This window comes from Gymnoscopelus microlampas (assembly GCF_963454915.1).
Source record: "Gymnoscopelus microlampas genome assembly, chromosome: 16".
In the NCBI taxonomy this organism is placed as follows: domain Eukaryota; kingdom Metazoa; phylum Chordata; class Actinopteri; order Myctophiformes; family Myctophidae; genus Gymnoscopelus; species Gymnoscopelus microlampas.
In genome coordinates, this window is record NC_139953.1 from 9331363 (window position 1) to 9355048 (window position 23686).

The window sequence follows — 23686 nt, forward strand, 5'->3', positions numbered from 1 at the left end:
GACTCTCCGCAACTGCTCCGAGGCCCTCGGCAGCCTCCACCACCCCATCAATTTTGCTTCGCACCCCTTCTGCAAAGCCACTGGGGGATGAAGGAAAAAGGTATGAGACAATATGCTCTATAGCTCAGATTTTGACATGCCGACAGTACAAAATCTCACAAGTACATACCCAAACAGTGACTTTGGAGCTACAAACATCTTTTACATGAGTCACGTTTTAAGTTACCCTCAGATTAGTGAGCATGTGAGATCCCAAAGTTGTTGTTGGTTTAATGTCACTCCTAAAACATTTGAATGTGTAGTAAAAAAGAAGGCTCTGCCTAGATTACTATCATATGGGTGCCACAAGGTTATACTCCACCCATTTTCTCAATCTGATTGGCAACTCAAAATAGGCCAAATTTTAACTATAAAACTGCATTGACATTACTGTGTGCCCACATTCATGTTTTTCAACACAAGTTGGAAAACATCCTAGTATTGTACTACTGTGCCATCTTACTACATACAGTATGGTTACAGGTAGTTAAATGTGGTGCCTTATCCATGCTCACAGCAAGGTACGTTTTCCCTTAAGTGCATCCTTTGGTGCTATAAAATTGTTTAACTTAAGTGATTGTGTGAGGACTTGTTACCGGTAGCACTGGTGATATTGGAAACAAAGACAAAGTACATGGAGCTGATGATGTTAGCCCTCTAGATGTAGGCCATTTGAATTAGAATATACATCGTTTCCACACACACACACACACACACACACACACACACACACACACACACACACACACACACACACACACACACACACACACACACACACACACACACACACATCCGGGTTTAGATAAATGCTATGCATTTTACCTAGTCCTCCTCCTCTTGGCCCTCTGCAGCTCATCATAATGGCTCACGGTCATTGCCACAATCTTCCTTGCGGGTTTGTTCCAAAACTCTGGTTCTACAGGACAAATAGGAAAATTGATATTTTGTTTCCAAGACACATAACACTGTGCTGCATGACACAGAGAATCTGAGCTGGTCTTCTTTAACACTATGAAGTCCTTCTTACATCACTCAATGTATCATATCCCTATCTATCTATCTATCTATCTATACTGTCAGTACTTACACAGAGCTCAGCCTATATTTTTGTATAGATAAAGTTCTTTAAAGGCTTAGTTGTCTTTAATATAAAAAGGTTCTTTAAAAGATTAGTTGTCCCAAAAAAAATACAATTTTCCTATCAATTACACAACCCATGAAGCATAGAATTAATATGTTTTTGTCGCTGATGATGATAATAATGTTGAAGGCTATATTGTATGTGGTAGGAACCACAAAGGACACTCTGTGTCAACAACCGGATACATTAAGGTCTTCATTATCATCAAATTATTAGCTTAGTAAAGCGTCCAAAAAAAAAAAAAAAAACATGAATTCAATGCTTCATGGAGAATGTAATTCTTAGACAAGAAGTCATTTTTCGGTGAACTACTCCTTTAACACTATCGACCCTTTGCAATGTCAGTGATTCACTTGTATGGTTATTTCACATATTATGCAATCCCGGTCGGCGGTCCAAGTGCAGATGTCTGAACAAGACTTTCAAGATGTCTGCTGTCATTTAGTGTCCTCTAGTACAGCAACTTTTTTTCTCTTAATCATTTACTCTACGGTCACTACATTGCCCTTGCAGTATCAATTAAGCTCCATCTACATAAGTCGAGTTCACACCACCGCCCCATCCCTCTTGATTTATAATCAAAGTATAACTTATTTTAAAGATTACCATGGTCTGCAACTACCAGTCTCATCAAGTGATGGAAAATAAGTCTGGCTAGGCTAATGCCATTGGCAGTTCAACCACAACAGATTCACTATAGCAGGGATCTTCAACAGGGGGTCCGCCAAATCGTTGTGTGATAGGATTTAATTTTTTTACATTAACCACTTGAACCCTAGATTTTTTTTGATGAGGAGAACAATCGGCTATTTTTGGCAAAGAGGGAGAAAAGAGCAGACTAAGTAAAAAAAAACTTTAATCTGAGACCTGCTTCATCTCTCTCTCAGCTAAGGGGTCCTTGGCCTGAAAACGTTGAAGACCCCTGCACTATAGGGTTCTTTAATATGTTCCACCTTATTTTTCTCACTATGCTGCATATCTTAGCAAAATAGCCAATCTAAAACCTCAACAAGTTAAAATTTAGATGTTAGTTCTGCCATTTCTGATGAATTAGCGCCCTGAATGGTGACGCTACAGTTCAACTGGACGGTCAACATTATACAAATATTATAATACAGGATTAAAATCCACTACAAAAGTTCTGTGCTACAAGGCAATCAGAAAACCCACAGTAAATGACCAAACGTGTAAATACGTATACGTACTTGAAGTGGCGACACTCTCGAGGATGATCACCCCTTGTCCGTCACAGAGGACAATTTCTTCTTGGCATGACATGGCCACCTTGGCCTTGGCCCTTATGGAGTCCAAGTTGGCCTCGGCTGCTGTGTATTCGAGTATTCTTTTCCCATCGAAAGGGCACATTTGTCCCCTTTCCACTGTTCCAATGTATACGCCGCTATAAAGACAGAATGAAAACATAGAGGGGAACGGGGGAGGGTAAGACAGGTGGAGTTCCAAGTGTTTAGTTTGTATAAATCAAAAACAAGTACACTTATTAATGCAAGAAATGATATTATTTATTTCAAAGCTGTACATTCTGTTTTGGCGATGATAATGTTAATCTTATACAGGTAATTATTCAACTCATCAATATTTAAAACCTTACATAAAAACACTATTTAATAGGAGCAGCACAAATGGACATTAAAAAGGTATACTGGACCAACTATCCAGCAATGGAGGGATAGGTTAAAAAGCATATACCTAATGGAAAGCATTACAGCTAGACTACATATGAGGACAGAGTTTTGCAATATCAGATGAACACCGGTAGTACTGCAGCTGCACGGACTGATTGGGGATTCTGTCCCCCCTTAATGTCAAATTGACTGGACTTGATACTGTAGATAGACTTGGTGGTCTGTCCTTAAGGCCGTGTATGGACGACTGGTACTGTTGGAAATTGGAATAATGACCTTTGATTGCCTGTGCCTGTGATGCCTTTGTAAATATTTCTTTGATATGTCTGATGATGTTGAATACGTGATGCAATTGTTCTTTGTTTTTATTTTTGTGTATGCTCGTATGTCCACAATGTGATTACAGAATGTATGAAAATGGAAATAAAATTCAAGTGCAAAACGGTATACTGGTTGTTTGTTCAGGTACAACTTAGGCGACATGTTACCGTTACCAGTTTAAAAGTTCATGGGGGTTGATTTGCCACAAATAAGTAGAATGCTTTCTACAGTTAGCGTCCAAGTTGCTAGGGATTGCTGAATGCACCAGATCCAACCCATTTACTTTGGACGTCCAGCCATGGTCATAAATGGCCCGGATGAAATTTCAGCCTACTGTACATTTGATTTCATACCATCTGTGAACTGCAGTTTGTGGTGGACGGCGTGGTGCTGTTGGTACTGGAACAGTTCCAGGCATCTCCATCCCAGAAAACCGGAAGGTCCCGGAAGGTCCCGGCACAGTAGGAGCTGGAACGATTAATCGAGCAGTCAAATAGTTTGTCAACCATTTGTCAAGAGCCATTTACTTTATTAACAGCTTTAATAGGGTATCAGATTTATCTCTATGGGTTATATGAAGATTAACTTCATTAGCTGCAATACAAACACAAGTTATTCTGTTTACAACAACTAAAAAAAAGGGAAATTTGGGTGTTACTGAACAACTTCAAATACATTAACTATAGATTGTAAACACCAAATAAGCACATTAAATTTGCAAAACAATATAGGTGAACGTTTTGATCAGTTTGTGATCAGGCTACAGCCATCACCCAACATATAAATGATAGAAGCAACTATAATGTATTCATAGCAATACACTCTGTATATTCTGTCTTGAAGTTCTCTACAGCAGCATTAAATGATTTAATGGTTGCTTTAGTTTTTAAGCTTCACATTAATTTTCTTCAAAAAACAAACATAATTTTGAGTGCAACGGGTCTATTAGCAAATGAGAGAAATAATTGTATTAGTATTCAGATCATCTGTGCAACTCCACTTTAATCTCCCCACCTACAATAGACAAAGTTTCAATACATCTAAATACACAATTCTTATGGGGGTCACAGGCACACTTTTTGGTTGCTAAAAAAGGGGTCTGCAGCCTAATACCTCGACATTAAAAAAATCTGATAACCACAGTGCTCGGACCATTAAATGATATGGAAATTAAAGTAAATTGCAGGCATACGTGTGGCAATTGTAGTTGGCAGATCCTCCCCACCAATGTCAAATCTGGCCACATCCACCATGTCATCTGGTTCAAAAGCTCCTGTTTCCTCTGATGGAAACACAAGGTTTCCATTCTCAGACGTAAGGAAAATGGTGTTCGGCATCAGCTGAAAGCATATTGTGACAAGATTTAACCTCTCTACTCCACACCCACGCACACACACCTGTATATGCACACTAGGCCAAGGCCAGATTTGCATGCACTCCAAGTGCTGACTTTAAAAGCCAACTACAGGTATCATTTAGCCTGTGGCAAATGCTAATAATAACAGCTTACATCTGTAGACCTCTTTGCTGGCAGTCTCTCTCTTGCCATGTGACACCCTAGGGTGCCTTTTGCAAGTCCAGGGGTGCCACAGAATACTTTGATATTAGCCTATTTGCAATTTCTAAATATCACTTGCACTTTACTTTGTTTTTTTTTCTTTTTCAGTCTACATCAAATGTAGCAGATCAACAAGCTCACAACTCCTGACACACAGTGAGCTTGTAGATCTGCTAGTTTTGGTGAATGTTCTCCCCAGAATATGGATGCTGGTGTTAAAGGCAAAGTACATTTTGCATATATAACATATACATTATTTTCAATATGTCATAATGGAAACTTATATTCTCTCCAGTTCTCCTCGTCACATAGTATCTTAGGGGAAAAAAGTTACATTTACGTACCGTTATGACAAAACGTGCTATAAAGTATAAATGTAATTTCAGGGCTGCCATGGATTAAAACGTTATTATTGGGGACCCCAATTTGGGGTGACCTGATACAAAAATGTTTGAGAAACACTAGTGCTCTAGGCCTACTTGAGGCCAGGTGCTCCGAATTAGTATTGAAGAGCACTGCGTTCTGAAATACAGCACTGAGCGCTCTGGTCAATCCAAACTAATTGGCGAGTGCCCTCCGGTGCGCTAATTGAGACCCTGTTGTTAAGATCCCATGAGTAACTGACTCCTATGGCAGTGTCAGCAAGTTCCCCATTTTTTTAATAAATACCTTAAAAGTATGAAACGTACATAATGTAGCCTACTTATTTTTTTAAATTTAGCTTGACGGCTGAAAACATTTTACAGGGTGAGGGAGGATGAGAAACATGCATAGCTTTCAGGTCTATTGCCTCTTCAGCATACTTAAATGTCCGGGCTAATTATATAGTTTTTATTTCACATTGCAGTCAAACTGCTTTTTGTGTATTACAATTAGCATAACCACATTAGACCTCACACAGTGCACAAGCCTCACCCTTAGAGATTTATTTGAGCACTATAGCCTATATGCAAACATGCTCAAATGATGTTTCCTAATTATAATCCTATGAAGATTTCCATGTTTGAACGCGCTTACAGATATTTGTATGTGCGAAATAAAAATATCGTGTATCACTGTCCTACACAGTGACGCCCGGGTTAACGTGATGATGGCCTAATGACCATTCTGGAAGACCTGTAACGGGAGACACGCGCGGTGTGGGTGCCGCACCACCATACCGCACGCTAGAAGAGCCTTAATTGATCTTTAGTGTAGGCCTAATGATGATCAAAGCCTTCTACACGTGGAAAAAAAAAGGCTACATAATCACGACGTTTAGTTAACTTAATCAAGATAATTTTCACCGAGCAAAAGTGTAGCATTCTTTAATGTGAGCAACGACAGAGGAATGGACATAATATTATAATCTTAAGATTCATTAAGATTGTGTTCGTTTATGTCGGACTGTTCGGCCTTCTATAATTGAAAAAAGGCTACAAAATCACGACGTTTAGTTAACTTTATCGAGATAAAGACATCAAGGTTACATTCTAAAACGGTGTGTGGATGTTTCTCTTCTAAGCCAAAACACACCTTTTTTCCGAGCATAGGCCTAAATCACATTCAAAATGTAGCTTTCTCTAATGTGACTAACGATAGAGGAACGGACATAATAACATTATAACAAACAAACCTTAAAAATCTTTATGAGGTTGGGTTCATTTATGGCGGACAGTTTGAGATTGAAACTTCTGTTTCCTCTCGCCACCACAATTCTCTGCTCCGGTTCCATGGCTAAAAGGGTTTAGGTTGCTCTGGCTCGGCGAGTTGTTCGGGAAATGAAGACGGCCGAGGGAGTTTTGGAAGACAATTGGCAGTATTTAAGGTTGTTAACCTGGGTACACATGTGACCTGGGTCTACATAGTTAACCCTTCACAATAAAGCAAAATGTAACTTATTTCCAATCGACTTGGAAAACATGGTGTAAAAGCATCTAAGTCCATTTACTTCAGTACAATGTTGAGGTATTTGTACTTTTACTGGAGTATTTCCAATTCCAAATACTTTTACTTCTGCTCCACTACATTTCAGAGGCAAAGATTGTACTTTTACTACACTACACTTAATAGAAAACTTTAGTAACTATTTACTTTTTGGTTTGTGATTATTATTACAAAATATACATTAACCTCATAAATCCTATACAATTTGACACCTTGAAAATAGTCTTTCTACAAGCTCACAATGGGTCACGATGCAACCCATTGTGAACTTGTAGATCTGCTATTTAAAAAAAGATGTTTATACATTTGAAAACGTGTCAAATGGGACAGTCACATTATGCATAATGACTTTCTATGTTTGATACCAATACTTTTGTACTTTTACTCATGAATTCCGGTGTTTGACTTGTCACAGAGTATTTCCTTATTGCAGTATTGATACTTTAACTAGAGTAAAAAATGTGAGTACTTTTTCCACCATGGGCTAAAAAAAAATCTTTTTTTGTCAAACCATGGGGTAGATTAATAAACAACAACAACAACAACAACAACAACAACAATGGTTATGTAGTGATAGTTACTATTGGCTTATTCATTATGATGACACAGAGATGTGTAGTCGTCTCGATTAAGGTTATAATAGTTTTGGATTTTTCATTTTAGTTTAGTTTTATTTCGTTTGGAATGTTTTTTTAAATGTATTTTGTGACAACGCTTAGTTTTAGTGTAGTTATTAATATTATTATTTTTTTTCAGTCCTGCACCAAATAATTAAATAAATAAGTCAGGTGCATCTTGAAAAGGGCCCGAGTTACAGATTAAGTTTATATAGATAAATTGACCAAAACGAAAACCAAGGGCATTAATTGTCTATCATTTAATTGTTTTTTTTTATTTTTATCTTCTGACTTTTATTTATTATTTTAGTTTTTATCTAATTCACTTAACTGATTTCTTTTCATTTTAGTTTTCGTTACCTTTAGTTAACTAGAATGAATATTTACATTATTCATTCCAAAAGTTATTGAGGCATGGATCCACAAAACAATGCTGTCACTTCATAACTGTGTCCTACTTGCTTTTTCTAGAACGAAATATTAACACACACAATTACTGTGCTATGTGTCCATTCAAGCACACACACACACACACACACACACACACACACACACACACACACACACACACACACACACACACACACACACACACACACACACACACACACACACACACACACACATACGTGTGTATATAGCCTATACAGTTTAAACTTTAAATACATCTCTCTCTCTGAGAGAGATTCAGCTATTTTTACACTATGACTGAATCTCAGTGGGAGATGGTAATGGTGCTGCATTAACCATAATATAATAAACGTTATTCATATAGCTTTTTAATAAAAGGTTTACAAATTGCTTCACAAACACATGTCATTCATGGCAGGCAGCCCCTGAAATCAAAATTAATATGTTATCATAGCCTACTAAATTGTGTTGTAATAACTATTTTACATTGAAATGGCCTACTACGATATTAAATTAAACCAATTTTACATTAATCATTGACTTCAGTAGATCATTTTCTAAGACCGATGTCATATGCTTATTTATTTATTTTTAGGGGCAAAACATTTCAGAGGGGGCAGAAGATGATCCTAGACCGGATTGTTCTTTGAGCCTCACGTGACGTCACGTACGTGGTGATGTCACGAACGTAATCTACTCACCGCACCGCAGTAAGCCCATGCTGCTGTGGAACAGAATACCGTGCCGAAACTGGTAAGTTATTCTTAGATTTAGAACCATATTTTGTCATTGTGTGTACCTTACTGATTAAATGCGTTTAGTGTTTGGTGGTTATTGTTGTAGTGTTAGTTCATGCATTTGTAGATTCAGCCATAAACCAAAGCGACTGCTGTTAGCTTAGCAGTTAACGCGCTAGCGAAGCTAATGCTATCGCCAATCTGCAGACTGTACTATCAAACAGCTGGGCTGACCCTTAAAAGCCGTCTTTGTCAGTGAATGAGTTGTCAACCATGTCGATTAATATTTCAATGATGGTCATCATAACTTCAGTTTCAGTAATGGTAGTAGTACTTTTATATGTAACGTTGCCCAACCGGCGGTGCCAGATTTTACGAGATTAAGAAGCAACCGGGTCTAAGAAAACAAAAAGAAGCAACTATAGGCCACTTCAAACGTCGACTATTTGAAAATGGCTGATCTACAAGCTCACGACTGCTGTGGAAAGAGCGCTTTTATTTACTGCTTAATGCTGACCTAGTCTGACGTCCATGATAAACGTTAAATATTCTCTGTGGTGTTGTAATGTACTTATTCTCACCTCTCTTCAGTTTGGAACCAGACCAGAAACAAGCTGTACAAGAAGAAAACGGTCAACGTGGTATGTCTATAATGTCTTCTTAGTCAGACAATGGCTTGGAAGTGTAAACTTTGTGCTGCCAACTTTGAGAAAAGGGCTCAACTGCTGGAACACTACCGTTTGCATCATAGCAATATCTCGTCAGTCAGTCCAGTGCCCTGTCTCTACAATGACTGTGTGTGCACATTTGAGTCAATAAATGCCTTGAAATTTCATTTATCCAGGTTACATGCCCAGAACGTTCAAACTTACAATCAGCTGTGTCATTTGTCTGTGCAGTGTGTAAATTCACAAAACCTTTTAATGACACAACTCGTTTTAGTCATTTAAGGACACATTTAAAACGCAATGAAATGGTGGATTGTCAATTCAAAAATTGTAACTACCATAGTAATGTCTATTCCTCCTTCAATGCCCACAAAAGTAGGAGTGATCTAAATTGTGAAGATTTTAAGAGTGAAATGGTCTTGATAGAAACAGACTGCCAACTTAGTCAAAGCACAGTTCAATCTGATGAGGCTGGGCCCTCTCAGAATGTTGAACTGGATGCTCCTACTGAGTTTGTTAATTACCCTGGTGAATTCCAAAATCAACTGAGAAACAACTTGGCTTCTTTGTTCTTGAAAATGCAGACTGTTTTGCATGTATCATAAACGACAATACAAGACATATTTGAACATTTGGCTAAAATATTCATGTTGTCCAAACCCCTTGTGAGAGAGTCGGTCATAAAGTTTTTATGAGAGCATGGTCAGTCTATCAATGATGCCCTACTTAACGAATTGGTGGAAGCCGTCATGGAAAGTAATGTTTTTGTCAGTGCTACTGCTGAACGTGCAGAGCTGTCCACTACTAAGCAAAGAAAACAATTTGTAAGGCAAAACTACCCTCTGGTAGAGCCAGTAGAATATGCTGTGGATTCCACTGGACACAGCAGTGTATGTTCCAATATTACAGATGCTTCAAAAAATCTTTAAGAATATAGATCTTCTTGACAAGATTGAAGAAGTTAAACCATCGTTACCCGGCATGTACATGTCTCATGAAGATGGAACATATTTGAAGGACAATCCGTCGTTCTCAGAAAAAGGAGAGCTGAAGTTGTCACTGAATTTGTATGCGGATGACATGGAAATAGCTAATCCTTTAGGCACATCTAAAAAGATCCACAAGATTTGTGCAGTATACTGGTTGTTAGCTAATTTACCCAGTATGTATCGGTCCAGCCTTCATGTCACACAGCTAGGACTGTACTGCTGTGCAGAGTACCTGATCTGCACATGTGTCCACATGAAAAAAAAGAAGTGAAAAACAAAACAAACAAAAAAAGTAGGCCAATACAGTCCTTTGAAACTGTGGAGAAAATAATTAGCCCATTGCTGAAAATGAGTGCCACAACAGGCCTGTAAAGATTGACTGAGCAGATTTTTTTTTTTGTAATTTAAGGTTCATCATATTCACTCAAGAACAATCTTTTTCATTAAAAAATGTTATGGAAACTGCTGGCATTTCTTTAGCGCAATACTATGATTATGTGTTGTGCAACTGAATGGTTATCATTAATCAATTCTTCTTTTTCTTAATAATAGGAAATGGCAGCTGCCGCAGCTCAAAACTTCCTACTTCATGTCCATACTTCCACAAACCTTGTCAGGAAGATGACACTGTCTTCACGCCCAGAATCTGTGGACGATCCAAAAACTAGGATAAAAGAAAAGTTTAAGCTAGACTTTGACCTATCGTACAAAAAAATAAAAGATTTCGATGGGCAGTTAGCTTCCATTTTTGATATTGTGGAACTTCCACAGAAAGCTGTGCTGAAAGTGATTAGATCTGAGAGTGAGGCCAGCTCAGAAGCATCAGATGACACAGTAATATTGCCTCATACCATTCCCATGGATGTAGACAGGCCCAGATGGCCTGCTCTTTTTGAAGTGCCCACCTTCTCATCTGAGGTAGAATACACACTTAAGGGAATTTAGCATGTGAGAAGACAGGGAAAACTCAGAGTTATCTAGGGGACAGAAGCATACCATTCTAGAGGCCCTTGGTTCTCTCATGCATAGCTTCAAATCATACCCCAGTGATAAGGACGTTTCAGTGGTAGTAGAAGCACTTGTCACCAAGCATCCCTGTCTGAAAGAGCCAAGATCTGGGACATGGGCTATGGTTGGAAGAATAGTAAAGTTGAAGATGGGGAACTACCGTGCTAAGTTGAGTCATGCAGGATGTGAAGAGGTAGCTGTCAATTCAGGGAAAAGAAGCAAGAACAACCCAGACAAAGAATCTCCCCACAGTAACATCAAAAGGCCACATAGGGAAGAGTTGAATTTCCTCCCTAACTTACCAAGGGGTGAAGATGCTGCAAGCCTTGAGCGACAGAGACTCCAGATTGTAGAGGAAGTGAAGAAGACTGACAAGAACCTTCCCCTGATTGGAAAGGTAATGCAGACCACCTTGGCCCTGCGGCGAAAAGAAATCATCAGTGATGGCGAACCCGTGAGTGACATCCTGGAACGCTGGGCTGCCCTCAAAGTGGAGTCACAGGTAAAACATATTACTGTTGATGACAGTTTTACAGCAGTAGTGGCTCAGAAGCTAGTGTCTGTCTTGAAATCCAAAGGTTATCGGTTTGATCCCCAGCTCCTCCTGGCAAGGAGGAGTAAGACATTTAACCCCTAACTGCTCCTGGTGTTTACGTTGGTGCCATGCCTGGTTTCCTCTGCAATCTGTGTGAATGTAATGCACATTATAAAGTGCTTTGATGAAAGGCACATGAATGCAATCTATTAAGTTACTCCAACTAAGTTGGGGTTATGTTACTTTGTGGTCATAATAGTATGTAAAAATGTTACCATTTACAGACATCAAAGTAGCATTTTTCAGTGTTTCAGATTTAGGACAAATATACTGTGTATCCACTATAGTATGTGTATGCAGTATACTGTGACTTAAATAGTCATTGATTTTTTTTGCAGATCTCTGCAGAGTTCCACAGAATCTCGAACATCAACCTGAGCAACCACTTCTATGCTGAGTTGGACCGTCATGCCCCTCGTCTTCAGAGCCTGTTCGGGAAGAAAGCTGCACAAACAGGGAAAGTTTCTGAAGCTCTCAGTCAGATCTTCACGACTTATGACCTCCAGGTAAGTTGCTAAAACGGATAGTTCTGTTTTTAGTATCCTGGCTTGCCAGATACTGTTTTCACCATGTGTGTTTGTGTATGTCATCATGGCAAAACTGTGGTCCTTGAAGCACCCATTATAACAGGAATTACTAAGCAGTTTTCATTACTTTGCCAGGTGTTTAGGTCTGTTGTAAACACAACCCTGTGTGACAACCCTGTAAAATGCAGTCACAACATTTTTGGAGGTGTATAATTGAGATCACTGTTTTTGAAGATGGGTGTGGTTGGCGCAAGGACATGGGAAGTAGTGGAATAGGAAGTAGTAACTCTGTGGAGTGGAAAACTAAAAGGCAGGACGGTTAACAGTCGGTGTCTCCAAGACCACATTTTGCCATGAAGAAAAAAACCCACACACATAAGGTGAAAACGATACCTGCCATGCTGGCCCAGCTGGTAAGAACCAAACTGTGTCTTTGTGCTTGATAATGATGCTTCAGTAGTGGTTTATTTGGTAGATCTTCTCTAAAGACATGGGATGGCGTGCTATTTTAATGATATGCTATGCTGTTAATATAGCAAAACACCAATATCGCCACTGCTGGGCGTACACTTTGTATATCCAAAACCATTTTTTCAAGGAAATAGAAAAAGATGGTGAGAAATAGTGAAAATACCAGATCTACAAGCGCTCAACTAATCAATGCATTGTGAGCTTGTAGATCAGCTACCGTAACTACTTTTGATTCTTGTACGGCGAAGTAGAGCATTAAGTGACCCAAAAATATGAAAAGTTGAAATATGGAGATTGGAGGTCTCTACCCGACAGTGACAATCTGTTCTATAACTAAAGCAACAAGTTGATGTCCATACCAGACGTGCTGCACTCCTCCGTGCCCTCTCTGCTTACCTGCATGAACATGACTCCAGCTTTCTGAAGTGGGATGTAGTCACATTATCTACTTTGGTCAAATTGTTTTATTTGTTATTGTGTAATCCAGAGACTCAATAATTTCAGTTTCAATATTAAATTACATTTTAGTCATCATAGAGGATAAACGCAAATCATGAAACAAGTGTTTAGAACTTGGAAGTGAAGTTTTTCAGTGTACATTCTTAAAGGATGGCTCGGGTCTTTCATTTTCAAAGAAATTTAAAAGAGAGGTTTTAATTTCTCCTGTTCGTTTTTAGGCGTCTGATGAACCTGACATTGATGACGTACCAGTTGGACTCCTTTTGATCAACGTCAATACAACAGACGCCACGTTCTTCTGCCCAGAGAAGATTGCGGTCGTGCTTGAGGGTGACATAGTCATTGATTTCCCAACATACGCTGAAGCGTTTGTCATGCGTTTTGCTCTGATTTATGCACGGCATCTAAGTTACCCAAAATAATTGGCCAATACATTTGACTTTACCCAGAAAGTGTTGATGGGCATGGATGATGGGAAGCTGAAGCCCAGGGTGTTGAGCCTTAAAAATGACATTTTGGCAGTAGAGTAATCAGTGTTTCTTTTGTTTCATTTTTTTTGCACAGAAGTGAAAGGTGTATCTTATTTTTGGAAATCTGAGTTTGCACCTTTTATTGATATCCTTCACTTGCACTACAGTTACTTTTTTGCACTGAAACATGAAAGGTGTTTAACTTTTTTTAACACATCTTTGAGATAATTCCATTTTATATCTTTTGAAAACATCTTAGTGATGTTTTTTATGTTTTTTGTGTTACAGTTCAACAGTAATTTTCGGAGATGTTTTACAAATACTATGTGGATGTGTAAACAGTACGGCATATTTGCCATGAACCGAACATTGATGACGTACCAGTTGGGGTCCTCCTGATCAATGCCAATCCAATAGATGCCACGTTCTTCTGCCTAGAGAACATGTTAAATGTGTTTTTCTTTTTTGAAATCGTAGAGAGGTTGCACCTTATAATTGATATCCTTCAATTGCACTGCAGTTACTTTTTTGGTTGTTTGTTTCCATTTTATGTCTTTTGAATACATCTTGGTGATGTGAATGAGTAGAACGGGGGTAATATGTCCTACCGGTGCAGACTCCTCACTAGTAGGTGAGCCAGTAGGGTACACCAGCAGTGGCAGCAAAAGAAATGTGTGGGGAGAAATTAATTGGCAAAAAGACATTTTACCCCAATAAATTGGAGTAAAACAATTGGCTACTCTAAATTACAAAAATATTTAAAACAATCACTTGGCTAAAACTGTTCCAATAAATGATGTGATGGTTGAGCTCATTTAATAGACTTTAAGTAAGCTGATAGTATTGCTTCCTATAAGCTATCCTGTCTTATGTTTCAACACTACCTGTATTTCTTGCAGTGGGCTGGTTTACAGTGGACATTTTATTTCCAAGTCCTATATTAGGATGTTTACTGCATTGTTCAAAATGTTTAATCTTTTGCAATTCATTGCACTGTTCATCTTAAGGCCATTTTATAAGGGCCGCCTGCTTTGATTTTGTTTTAATTGTAACTTCATAAAAGAGTAACTTGTGTTTCAATCAGCTGTGTTAACCTGTTTTTAATGTTGACTTGAAATCTGTTTGTTTTAGAGTAAAAGCTGCTCATTGTATCGAAGAAAGGGAGTCCATTCTCGATTTGCATTATAGTACTGTAAAAATATTGATTATTGTTTATTTAACTTAAAAAAATGATTCTCTTAATCCTCTTCGTCCCAAGTGGGACATAAGGCTTCGACGATATGCCTCCGTCAGGACCTGTCTTGTGCTGCATGCTGTGCCTCGCCCCACGTAAGGTTCATCTCCTCAAGCTCAGCTGTCACGGTTCGTCGCCAGGTGGTTTTGGGTCACCCTTGACTCCTTTTCCCTGCTGGGGTCCACCTCAGTGCAACATTTGGGATTCAATCCTGGGCCATTCGGAGCACATGTCCCAGTCATCGTAGACGGCGGCGTTTGATTTCTGACAACACTGGTCATTCTGTGAAGCTCTTCATTTCAGATATTCTCAGGCTAAAATTAGTACATGTAACAAAACATTTATAGTTGTCAATACTTGATTTTTATTAGTCCTGTAAAAATAGAAACATTGAGTTTATTTAACTGAAAAGAATGAGTAATCTTAACTTTTTTTTATGTAATCCGTTTCAACACATTTTTGGAGTTGTATTAACTTATCGGGTTTTACAGTGTATAGCCCTGAAACAGACAAGCGTCATATGAACCATGGCTACATGTTATCAAGTTGACTTGCCCCATAGAACATTTGTGTCAAGCTTGTGACAGACCTATTAGTCTGTGACACTTTGCATTGGCAGTTCTCTATTGGACTCGGAACCTAGTAGTGCTAATAGCAAAGGTCTGCAAAAGACTGATAAAAAAAAGAATCTCCAAATTCACGGGAGAGCATAGGGCTCTTGGGCTCAGGCGCTCCCTTTTGTATTTATATAATATCCTGGCATATTAGACAAATATTCCACTATACACCGATGTTTTAAAAAATGGACTAAAAAACGACCATTTTAACAAAGTGTTTAATTATTCTTGGTCTATTTTGCTTCTGTGCCCTGTTCTTAGTTTTTAATTTAGACCCCTAGTTTTGCCTAGTAGGTTCCTATGTAACTGTTACATATATATGCCCTTTATATGCCTTGATGTTAAACCCTGTAGCACTATGACATTGGCAATGTGTTATAAATAAAATGTATTATTATAAACATATTGAGATCTTTAATGATAGAGACAAATTCAAATTGAACTGTGTGTATTTATGTAAATTAAGTCACTGTACTGCACAGATACGAGTTTATCATCTTTAATGATCCTGTGAGGGAAATATGGTCATCATAGAAGCCTAGAAGTTCAGTCAATGTAAAAGAAAAAAAAACACGTTATTGTGTTTGCAAGTACAAAAACATAACACTGTCACCATACAGCTAAGATTTATATTGGTGTGATTGAAATTAGTCAAGTTTCATCCGCAAAATTTCTAGCCATCCTAGTCACTTAAAAATTGCCTTGGAAAGAAGACATGCATACAGTAACAAAAAGTGTCAAGATGACTTGGTATCATCTGAAGAATCGTGGGCTTGGTTATTCAGGCTTGCCTCTTAACCCTGTATTACAGTTTTATTTACCCATGTCTCATTTACTGCAATATTGTCTGGCCAATTACATATCCATGTAATTTACACAAATTACTAATCAAAAATCATTTGTAAGAACAGCTACCTCAAACTATTTGGCTCCTCTGTTTAAAAAACTAAATGTATTGTCTGTATGACATTAACACAGTCCAGTCCCGTTCTTCCCTCTCTAAATGCACTTACCTTTCAAATATGCTTCCTTCACCTTTCACAGAATATTTTCAGAACAACTCTTGATTATAATACTAGACAATCAGACAATCTACATCCTCACTTCAGTTGTACCACAGTTATCTTTTAAAGAAAGGAATACTCCGGAATGCTCAATTACTCATGTACACTGGGTAACTTAAAGGGCCAGCCTGATGAATCAAGCCTCTCCACTTGCTTATACCATATAATTTATATGCTATAAGCATAATAGCCCTACTTACTTGTAGTTTGTCATGTCTTATGTTTGAGTATATGTTTAACTTACTAATTGTTTATTATTTTAGGTGAGAACCTTGTATAAGGCCTATATGGGTTTCCTTTCTCACTTTCAATTCATTTTTGTAATGTCACCTTACGAATAAAGAATAATTTTAAATTTAAGTACTATAAATTATTTTACAGTACTTGCATAAATGTACTTACTGTATTGACCTTTCAACACTGACCAGCATGCATGATTAATAGCATTTTATTGGATTGTTCCTTTAAGGCCTTGTACATATGCAGTCAGAACAAGTAGAATGAATGTGATTCAGATTTTCAAAAATGTGTTCTCATCTATGTTTTATTATTCGACAACAATCAGATTTGGGGTGCCAGTGTGAACAAGCCATATAGCACTGTAAGGCGAATGCAAAGGTGCATTGCCTGTGTACCTGTCTACCCCAAGACAATAGGGTGTTATGCCAACAGTGTCCGAAAACACACTGTGATGTCATGGCAGGGTGGTGGTGGTTGGTGTGGTTGAGGGGCGTTGGTACAGCAAGAGGTGGGGTGGGGGTGTTATCACCAGGAATTAGTCATGCTGTAAGAGATTGTATAAGAAAAAAGACAGAAGGTTGTAATAAATTAAATTGAAGACAACTATTCATTTAAATACAGTGTCAGACTGACAGTTGAAAGATTTGCAGTTCAATACTCAGATGCCCATCAACCTTTTTTTATCCAACATATTTGTAAAAAGATTACAAAGTAGGGTGTGGGTCCTGGGGTCCCCCAGGAGTCCTAAGAGGGGTTACAGGTGGTACCCAGCTAAATTAGTTGTTTGATTTTGTTTGTTGAAAAAAAAAAAAAAAATCATGTCAACACTGTATGGAAGCCTACATACATTGCCTATTTGAAAATAGACGTACTGCACAACGCATAACTGCACACCTTGTCGCAATGCATTATGAGGTTTTTGATCTGCTGTTGTCAAAGAAAGTTCAATACATACAGGCCTATTGATAAACATTTTAACTAAAAAAAAAAAAAATGTGGCTCACTGACACAACATAATTTAAGATGTGGGTCTGCGGCCACATGGTGTAACACCAGTGGTTCTCAACCTTTTCTGTATCTAGGCCCACTTGCAATGTCCTTACAGCCCACCATGGGCCCGGCCTACTGGTTGAGAACACCTGCATAAATACAAATTACTTGACAAAGTAAAACTAAGCTTGACAGACCTATTGAACAAGAGAGTACAGTAAACAGTCAACAAGGAGCTAGATTAATTGACACAAGGAGATGCGAGAGAAAGAAATACCTACAAATCCTGTACAGTACACATACAGCATATGTGTATGTGTGTGTGTGCGCGTGCGCGTGCGTGCGTGCATATATACTTTTTACTAAGTCGACTGAAGGCGACTTCAAAACGCTCGGCACGGCGACTGGGGGGGGATGTGTGTGTAGGGAACACATACTTGCGAAGACAGATGAATCAAATGCAATAATGCATCTTGGAAGGGCCCATAGTTCTGCTTCACCGCCTCCTCAAACAGGACTGTGATGTCCGGATATGCCTCTGCAAAGAGTCTCTCGGAATGTTCACGTTCCATGGCATCTCTGAATGGGTTTCGACCGAATACTGGTGTCCTTGTCAGGGTGGAGAGATTCTCGGTGTCATATAGGTCAGCAGCCTGACTTGCAGTTGGAAGAAGATCTGCAGTGAGCTTCACTCTGCAGCCACCTTCTGCCAATATGTTTGGAATGCCTCTTCCTGAGGAAAAGAACATTGGTTTTAGAAGGGTAGTGCAAGAATGATGGTTGGTTGGGGTGTGTGTGTCCTCTAATGTTATTTACTTATTTAGGCAGTGTTGTTGATAAAAAAAATATATATTACAGAAAAACACTGTAAGAACAAGATGTAATAAAGAAGCCTTTACCGAAAACTTCCTATGCCCATTTTCCTACCCTGCATTGAAAGCAATGTAGTCCGGCGTTTTCTGGTGACTAATCCTACATTTCACAGGATGAAGAATACAGTGGTACTATTTAGATTTGTCCTGTGGTTACCATGGCTGTTGGGAACTCCTCCGCTGTGGTTGCAAAAAGGGATGCAGTGGACAATGCAGATGTGTTAAGGCAGCACTTCAGTGTACTGCCCTTTGCTACTGTGGTGGACTGTGCAACTAACATTGTGTAGATTATCTGGCTTTGTTGAATATGCCATTAAGCTATGACTCATGAGTACTCTGCCTTTGTTGTGTCTTATAGTCCATTTAAAAATAATTATGCAATAGTAATACAAATAAAAGAAACAGTGCAGTACTGCATTCTTCTCTCTTTGAAAACATGTACAGTACTACATCATTACATTTTTTGATGGGTTTACTATTATTTAATTAACTGAAAACCAGATATATGTAGTTAGGTAGTTACTAGCATGTTGTAAATAGTACCACTTTTTTCCTCCTTTTATACAGACGGTCTTTTTTGACCATGTATGGACGAAAGGGGGCAAAGCCTCAGGTAGGCCGACCCTCTGGGTCTGGAAAAAATGTTCCTTATGGCATGCCCTAACTGTGTGCCAAATGTCATGCTTTTAGCGTAAAGTGCACGATTCCATGAAGATATGGCACGAAAACGCTGGACTAATAGAGTTAAAGCGTGGACACCTGTCAAACAAAATTGACAAGTGAAAAGTCGGTGCATGCTGTGTAGATAAGTGTTGCTGGACCAAATTACTGGAATACCTCCAACTGTATGTTGATTCCATGCGTCAATGAAACGATGAAGTCCAACACTGGCAACTTGCCTCGTCAGGTTGGAAACACAGTATCGCACAGCGTCGTCATCCATGTTAAGCCTCTCCTGAGCCTCAAGAAGAATGAGTGCAGACTTCAATGGATAGGTCACACGGTTGTTGACCTCAGACCACAGACGTTCAATCCTGTGGTTCTGCAGAAAAAAAATAACAGGGGATGAGAACAATAGAAATATTTAAAAGAAGATGCACTCTGATAACACTGTTCATGTGGCTTCGAGGCCTTTTATAACAGGGTTCATACAGACGAGTAAAAGCACGCTATTACAAAAACAAAATCTGATACATAAACATATATATATGTGAAGAGAGGTAGTCTTTGCTGGAGAACTCATCTTTACCATGTTTGACACTGGGAAAACACAGGTGCTCTTTAAGAAATAGGTTTCAATATCATCTCATGGAAGACAACAAACTTCAGTCACTGTCAGTCACTGTCTTTTTAAATATTGTTATTAGATTCTTTATTTATCAAACCTATATTCATGGCTAGTCAAGTAGTAAGACCCATTTTGGTATTTCTCAAAATTATGAAAATAAAATCTATACCTGCAGAAGACACCCCTTCGGAAACGGGTCATATTTATTTACTTACAAAACTAGCAATTTAAGAATATGTATATTATTTTATACGTGATTTTAAATACTATTATTTATTGTCACTAATCCACGCAAGAGAAGAAATGTATCTCCTTTAATGTGAAAAAGCATTAGGCCAATTGTTTTTTGTTTTTCCCATGGTACGTACAGCCAATGAAAACACCATAACCTGATAACATCCATGGTATCAGGTTATGCCATGTCACTATGTGTGTTGTGACATGTTGCGAGCTTGTAGATCGGCTATTTTCAATCATTTTACTACTTTTACTTTTGGTACTTAATAAGTACATTTTGATACCAATACTTTTGTACTTTTCTGAAGTAAATCTTGAATTCAATACTTTTACTTGTAACAGAGTACATTGCAGTATCGATACTTTCACTTAAGTAAAACATTGGAGTACTTTTTCCACCACTGGTTGAGGATGTTAGAAACAAAAACACCTACTCTTGTTGACTGGGTCTGTAGATAAGATGGCTTTTCTTGCGAGATTCTGTATCCAGACAGTTTGTCTTGGACAAACAGGGTCAACACAAATTCTAAACCATGGTCAACACGAACTTGATCAAACAAACCATATTTGAGAACTGCGGACCTGTAAAATAGTATGTGGTGGGAGTGGGGGAGACACAGTGCATCAAAAATTACACATTTCAGTCAGCTGACTGAACTCTCTGAGTGCCAAGAACAAGTTCACAAATATTGTTGAACGAGTTATCACAAGAGATATATTATATATATATATATATACACACTTTATATATAATTTATATACATATATATATATATTGCTAAGAACGAGTTATCACAAGAAATATATATATATATATATATATATATATATATATATATATATATATATATATATATATATATATATATATATATATATATATAATTTTTTAGAACCCAAGATATAATCATTTGAAGATTTGATGCTCCATTCACTTCTTGTTTAAATTATTACAGAAAAAGGCTGTATCTCGCCTCCTGTGCACTTTCTTTTTAATGTATGTTTGGCTTTCAAAGTATGCAATATTTTTTTCATTTCATTGACACTGAGAGAGTTAAGAAGGGATTAAGAAATATGAAAGATTGACAATATCTTTGATCAATAAAATAGTTTCACAATAAAAACAGACATTTGAGTTTAGTAGTTAATGTTATGGCAGATACTCACTTGTACACATCCTCGTATATGATGAGATTGTTTTTGATTGGCATGATCGAATGCCCAACCAGTTTCCCACTGTATCCGTCAATGGCCATAACATATGTCACGCCATACATGGCCAATTTTTCGTTCTGGTCTATATGCAACTTCTGACCCATGTAGCACGCATTGTAGGGCTTGGGATTGAAATTTCTTAGTCCCTAGGATACATAAGACAAATGGATGAATAGTGAAAACTTGTGTGGCTGTGACATTAAATGGACAGTCCTTCTAAAACACAATGAAGGGTATTTTTTCACTTAAATGGAGTGTCCAGTCATCACCATTTTTTATACATGATTTTGTTTCCCTTTTTTGTGTTATTCTTTTCTTATTTTTTTGTTTGTACATATGATATTTTCTCTTTTTTTTGTTGATATTTGAACTGTTTGGTGCTACTATATATGACTATGAATTGAATACAAAGGACCTCAATGGAAACAAGACCGCAAGGATTTTATTTTCAGTCAAAGTCTTTTAAATGTAATTGTGCTGTTTTACATTCTTTGACTAATAAAATATTCATTCAATCAATCAGTAATGTTAATGACTTTTCCTCATTGACAAGGGAATAATTCTAGTCTTGTTAGTTGCCATGTCAATAAAGGGCCACAACCATATGACATATGGGCCTCATGTTCAGTAGAGTGGATGGACCTAGAGCCATCGTCCTACTCTTCCAAGTCAACATTCCCAGCTGACAGGCTACGGCCCAGCCCATAGGAGTACATGCAGTGACAAATATCCCCATTGTGTCACAGCTTTTGTAAAGACTGTTGCATGTTATGGGTGACTATCACTGTTAGACATGCAGGTTATACGAGCTATTGTACAATCATTACATTTCAAATTCATTGGACAGCACCTATAAAGACAGGTTGTATGTGACGGAGAGAAGAAAGGACATGTGACTATCTAAAAGGTCAGAGTTTAGGACAAATTAAGCAATTAGGTGCAAACTTACTAGAGAACGTGCCACGTGGTTTGGCGGATGCACAGCACGTAGTGAAGCTCCAACTCGCTGTTGTCCAGCATGTACACCTTTGGAGGCTAGATAGCCAGCCATCATCCGTCGACCATAAGTTCTTCCAGTCTAATAACATTAAAAAAAAAAAAAAAAATTAGATGCTGATGTTGGCTAAATATTTCAATTGAGTAATAACTTCACAAGAACAATGTATGCTACTGCAAATACAGTGCCAAAAGCCTACCATTTACCCTTCTGTGAAGTTCTGTCATCTTAACTTACCTCGCCAACAGCTTCAACAACTGCTGCTTCCAGTTGTGTGTCGGACACCACTCCTCTCTGTCGCAGGTTGTGCTTTTTCATAAATTTCTTTATATTGGGCACGGAAGCACCCTTTTCCAGGCCCATGGACATTAACCGGGAAGAAATGTCATCATATGACATGCCTTGCAGCATCAGGAAACGAATTGTCTCCAGGTAGGGCTCAAGAGCCATGCTTTCATTTACAGCAGAACTGGGGAAAGTCAAGTAATAATCAATCAGGACAACTGGTGCAAATTCTACATCTGAATTTATCAACAGACATCACATTTTGAAAATAATATAGAAAAGTATAACTAGGAATAGTGCCAGAGTGATGTGGCGAGAAAAAAAAAATCATAAGTCACTGTGATTAATTATTTATCTATTCCTTTATTTCCCCCCCTCAGTGCTCAATGCTGTTTATCCGAACACACCCAAAATCCCCTATAGAGTATTAATTAAACTTATAGCTTGAGCATAAATTAGGCAGGATTCGCTAGAAATTGATAGATTTATAATTTACCTGCACCTATCCGGGCTATATGGGAGAAGTACCCCGATGTTGTCACAGTCTCCTGAGACCAGCGTACAAAGCAAACAAAATAACAATGCAACGGTTTCACACACACACACACACACACACACACACACAAACAAACAAACAACGGTTCAAGTATCGTTGATATGCTTTTTGTTTAGAAAACAGAGGACACAGACAGTCACACGAGAATGACGAGATTAGGTGGAGAGATTTCTTATAGTCTTCCTTCTATTTCAAATGTATTTGTCAGAGGACTGAATAACAACACATGTCACATGACATTAACAGCGTCTTCTCATTGGCTGTCCACATTACAAAATGTTGCCTACAGGTGCACCACTGACACCCACTGGACTGGAGTGTGGTACAATATTGTGCCCAGGAAGAGTAACCGATACATTATAACTCAATGAGAATAACTAGTAAATACTTTTTATTTTTAATGCATAGCCTACAGTAGAAGAAGAAGAAGAAGAAGAAGAAGAATATACTAGAACAAGAGCAAGATAAAACATTAAAAAATAAGAATAGGTGCAATTACTATAGAAAC

At 38.1% G+C, this 23686-nt stretch overlaps 2 protein-coding genes across 4 annotated transcripts; one reads left to right on the forward strand and one right to left on the reverse strand.

Moving 5' to 3' along the window:
• Window positions 1-8355: 8355 nt before the first annotated feature.
• Window positions 8356-14663, forward strand: LOC311063671 (uncharacterized protein). Of its 3 annotated transcripts, XM_084083199.1 has the most exons (6): window positions 8356-8412; window positions 8988-9037; window positions 10606-11563; window positions 11995-12162; window positions 12994-13089; window positions 13332-14663. In XM_084083199.1, the coding sequence occupies exons 3-6, from the start codon at window positions 11075-11077 to the stop codon at window positions 13533-13535; spliced, it is 957 nt and encodes a 318-aa protein (XP_083939325.1). In that variant the 5' UTR covers window positions 8356-8412; window positions 8988-9037; window positions 10606-11074; the 3' UTR covers window positions 13536-14663. The 3 variants fall into 3 exon arrangements, with proteins under 3 accessions (XP_083939325.1, XP_083939327.1, XP_083939326.1); XM_084083201.1 differs by lacking the exon at window positions 12994-13089; XM_084083200.1 differs by lacking the exons at window positions 8356-8412; window positions 8988-9037 and having other exon boundaries at window positions 10297-11563.
• Window positions 14664-17176: 2513 nt separating this feature from the next.
• Window positions 17177-22655, reverse strand: LOC311063672 (uncharacterized protein; the record flags this gene model as incomplete). The annotated part of the gene is made up of 7 exons (XM_084083202.1): window positions 17177-17282; window positions 18166-18461; window positions 19438-19642; window positions 20560-20707; window positions 21293-21486; window positions 22290-22418; window positions 22575-22655. 7 exons carry the CDS (start codon window positions 22653-22655, stop codon window positions 17274-17276), a joined length of 1062 nt encoding a protein of 353 aa, XP_083939328.1. The 3' UTR covers window positions 17177-17273.
• Between the last annotated feature and the right edge of the window lie 1031 nt (window positions 22656-23686).

Coding starts and splice junctions, on each gene's coding strand:
- LOC311063671 (XM_084083199.1), top strand. CDS start 11,075: ATGCATAGCTTCAAATCATACCCCAGTGATAAGGACGTTTCAGTGGTA. Junction 12,163..12,993: donor TCACGACTTATGACCTCCAG/GTAAGTTGCTAA, acceptor CTATAACTAAAG/CAACAAGTTGATGTCCATAC. Junction 13,090..13,331: donor GCTTTCTGAAGTGGGATGTA/GTCACATTATCT, acceptor GTTCGTTTTTAG/GCGTCTGATGAACCTGACAT.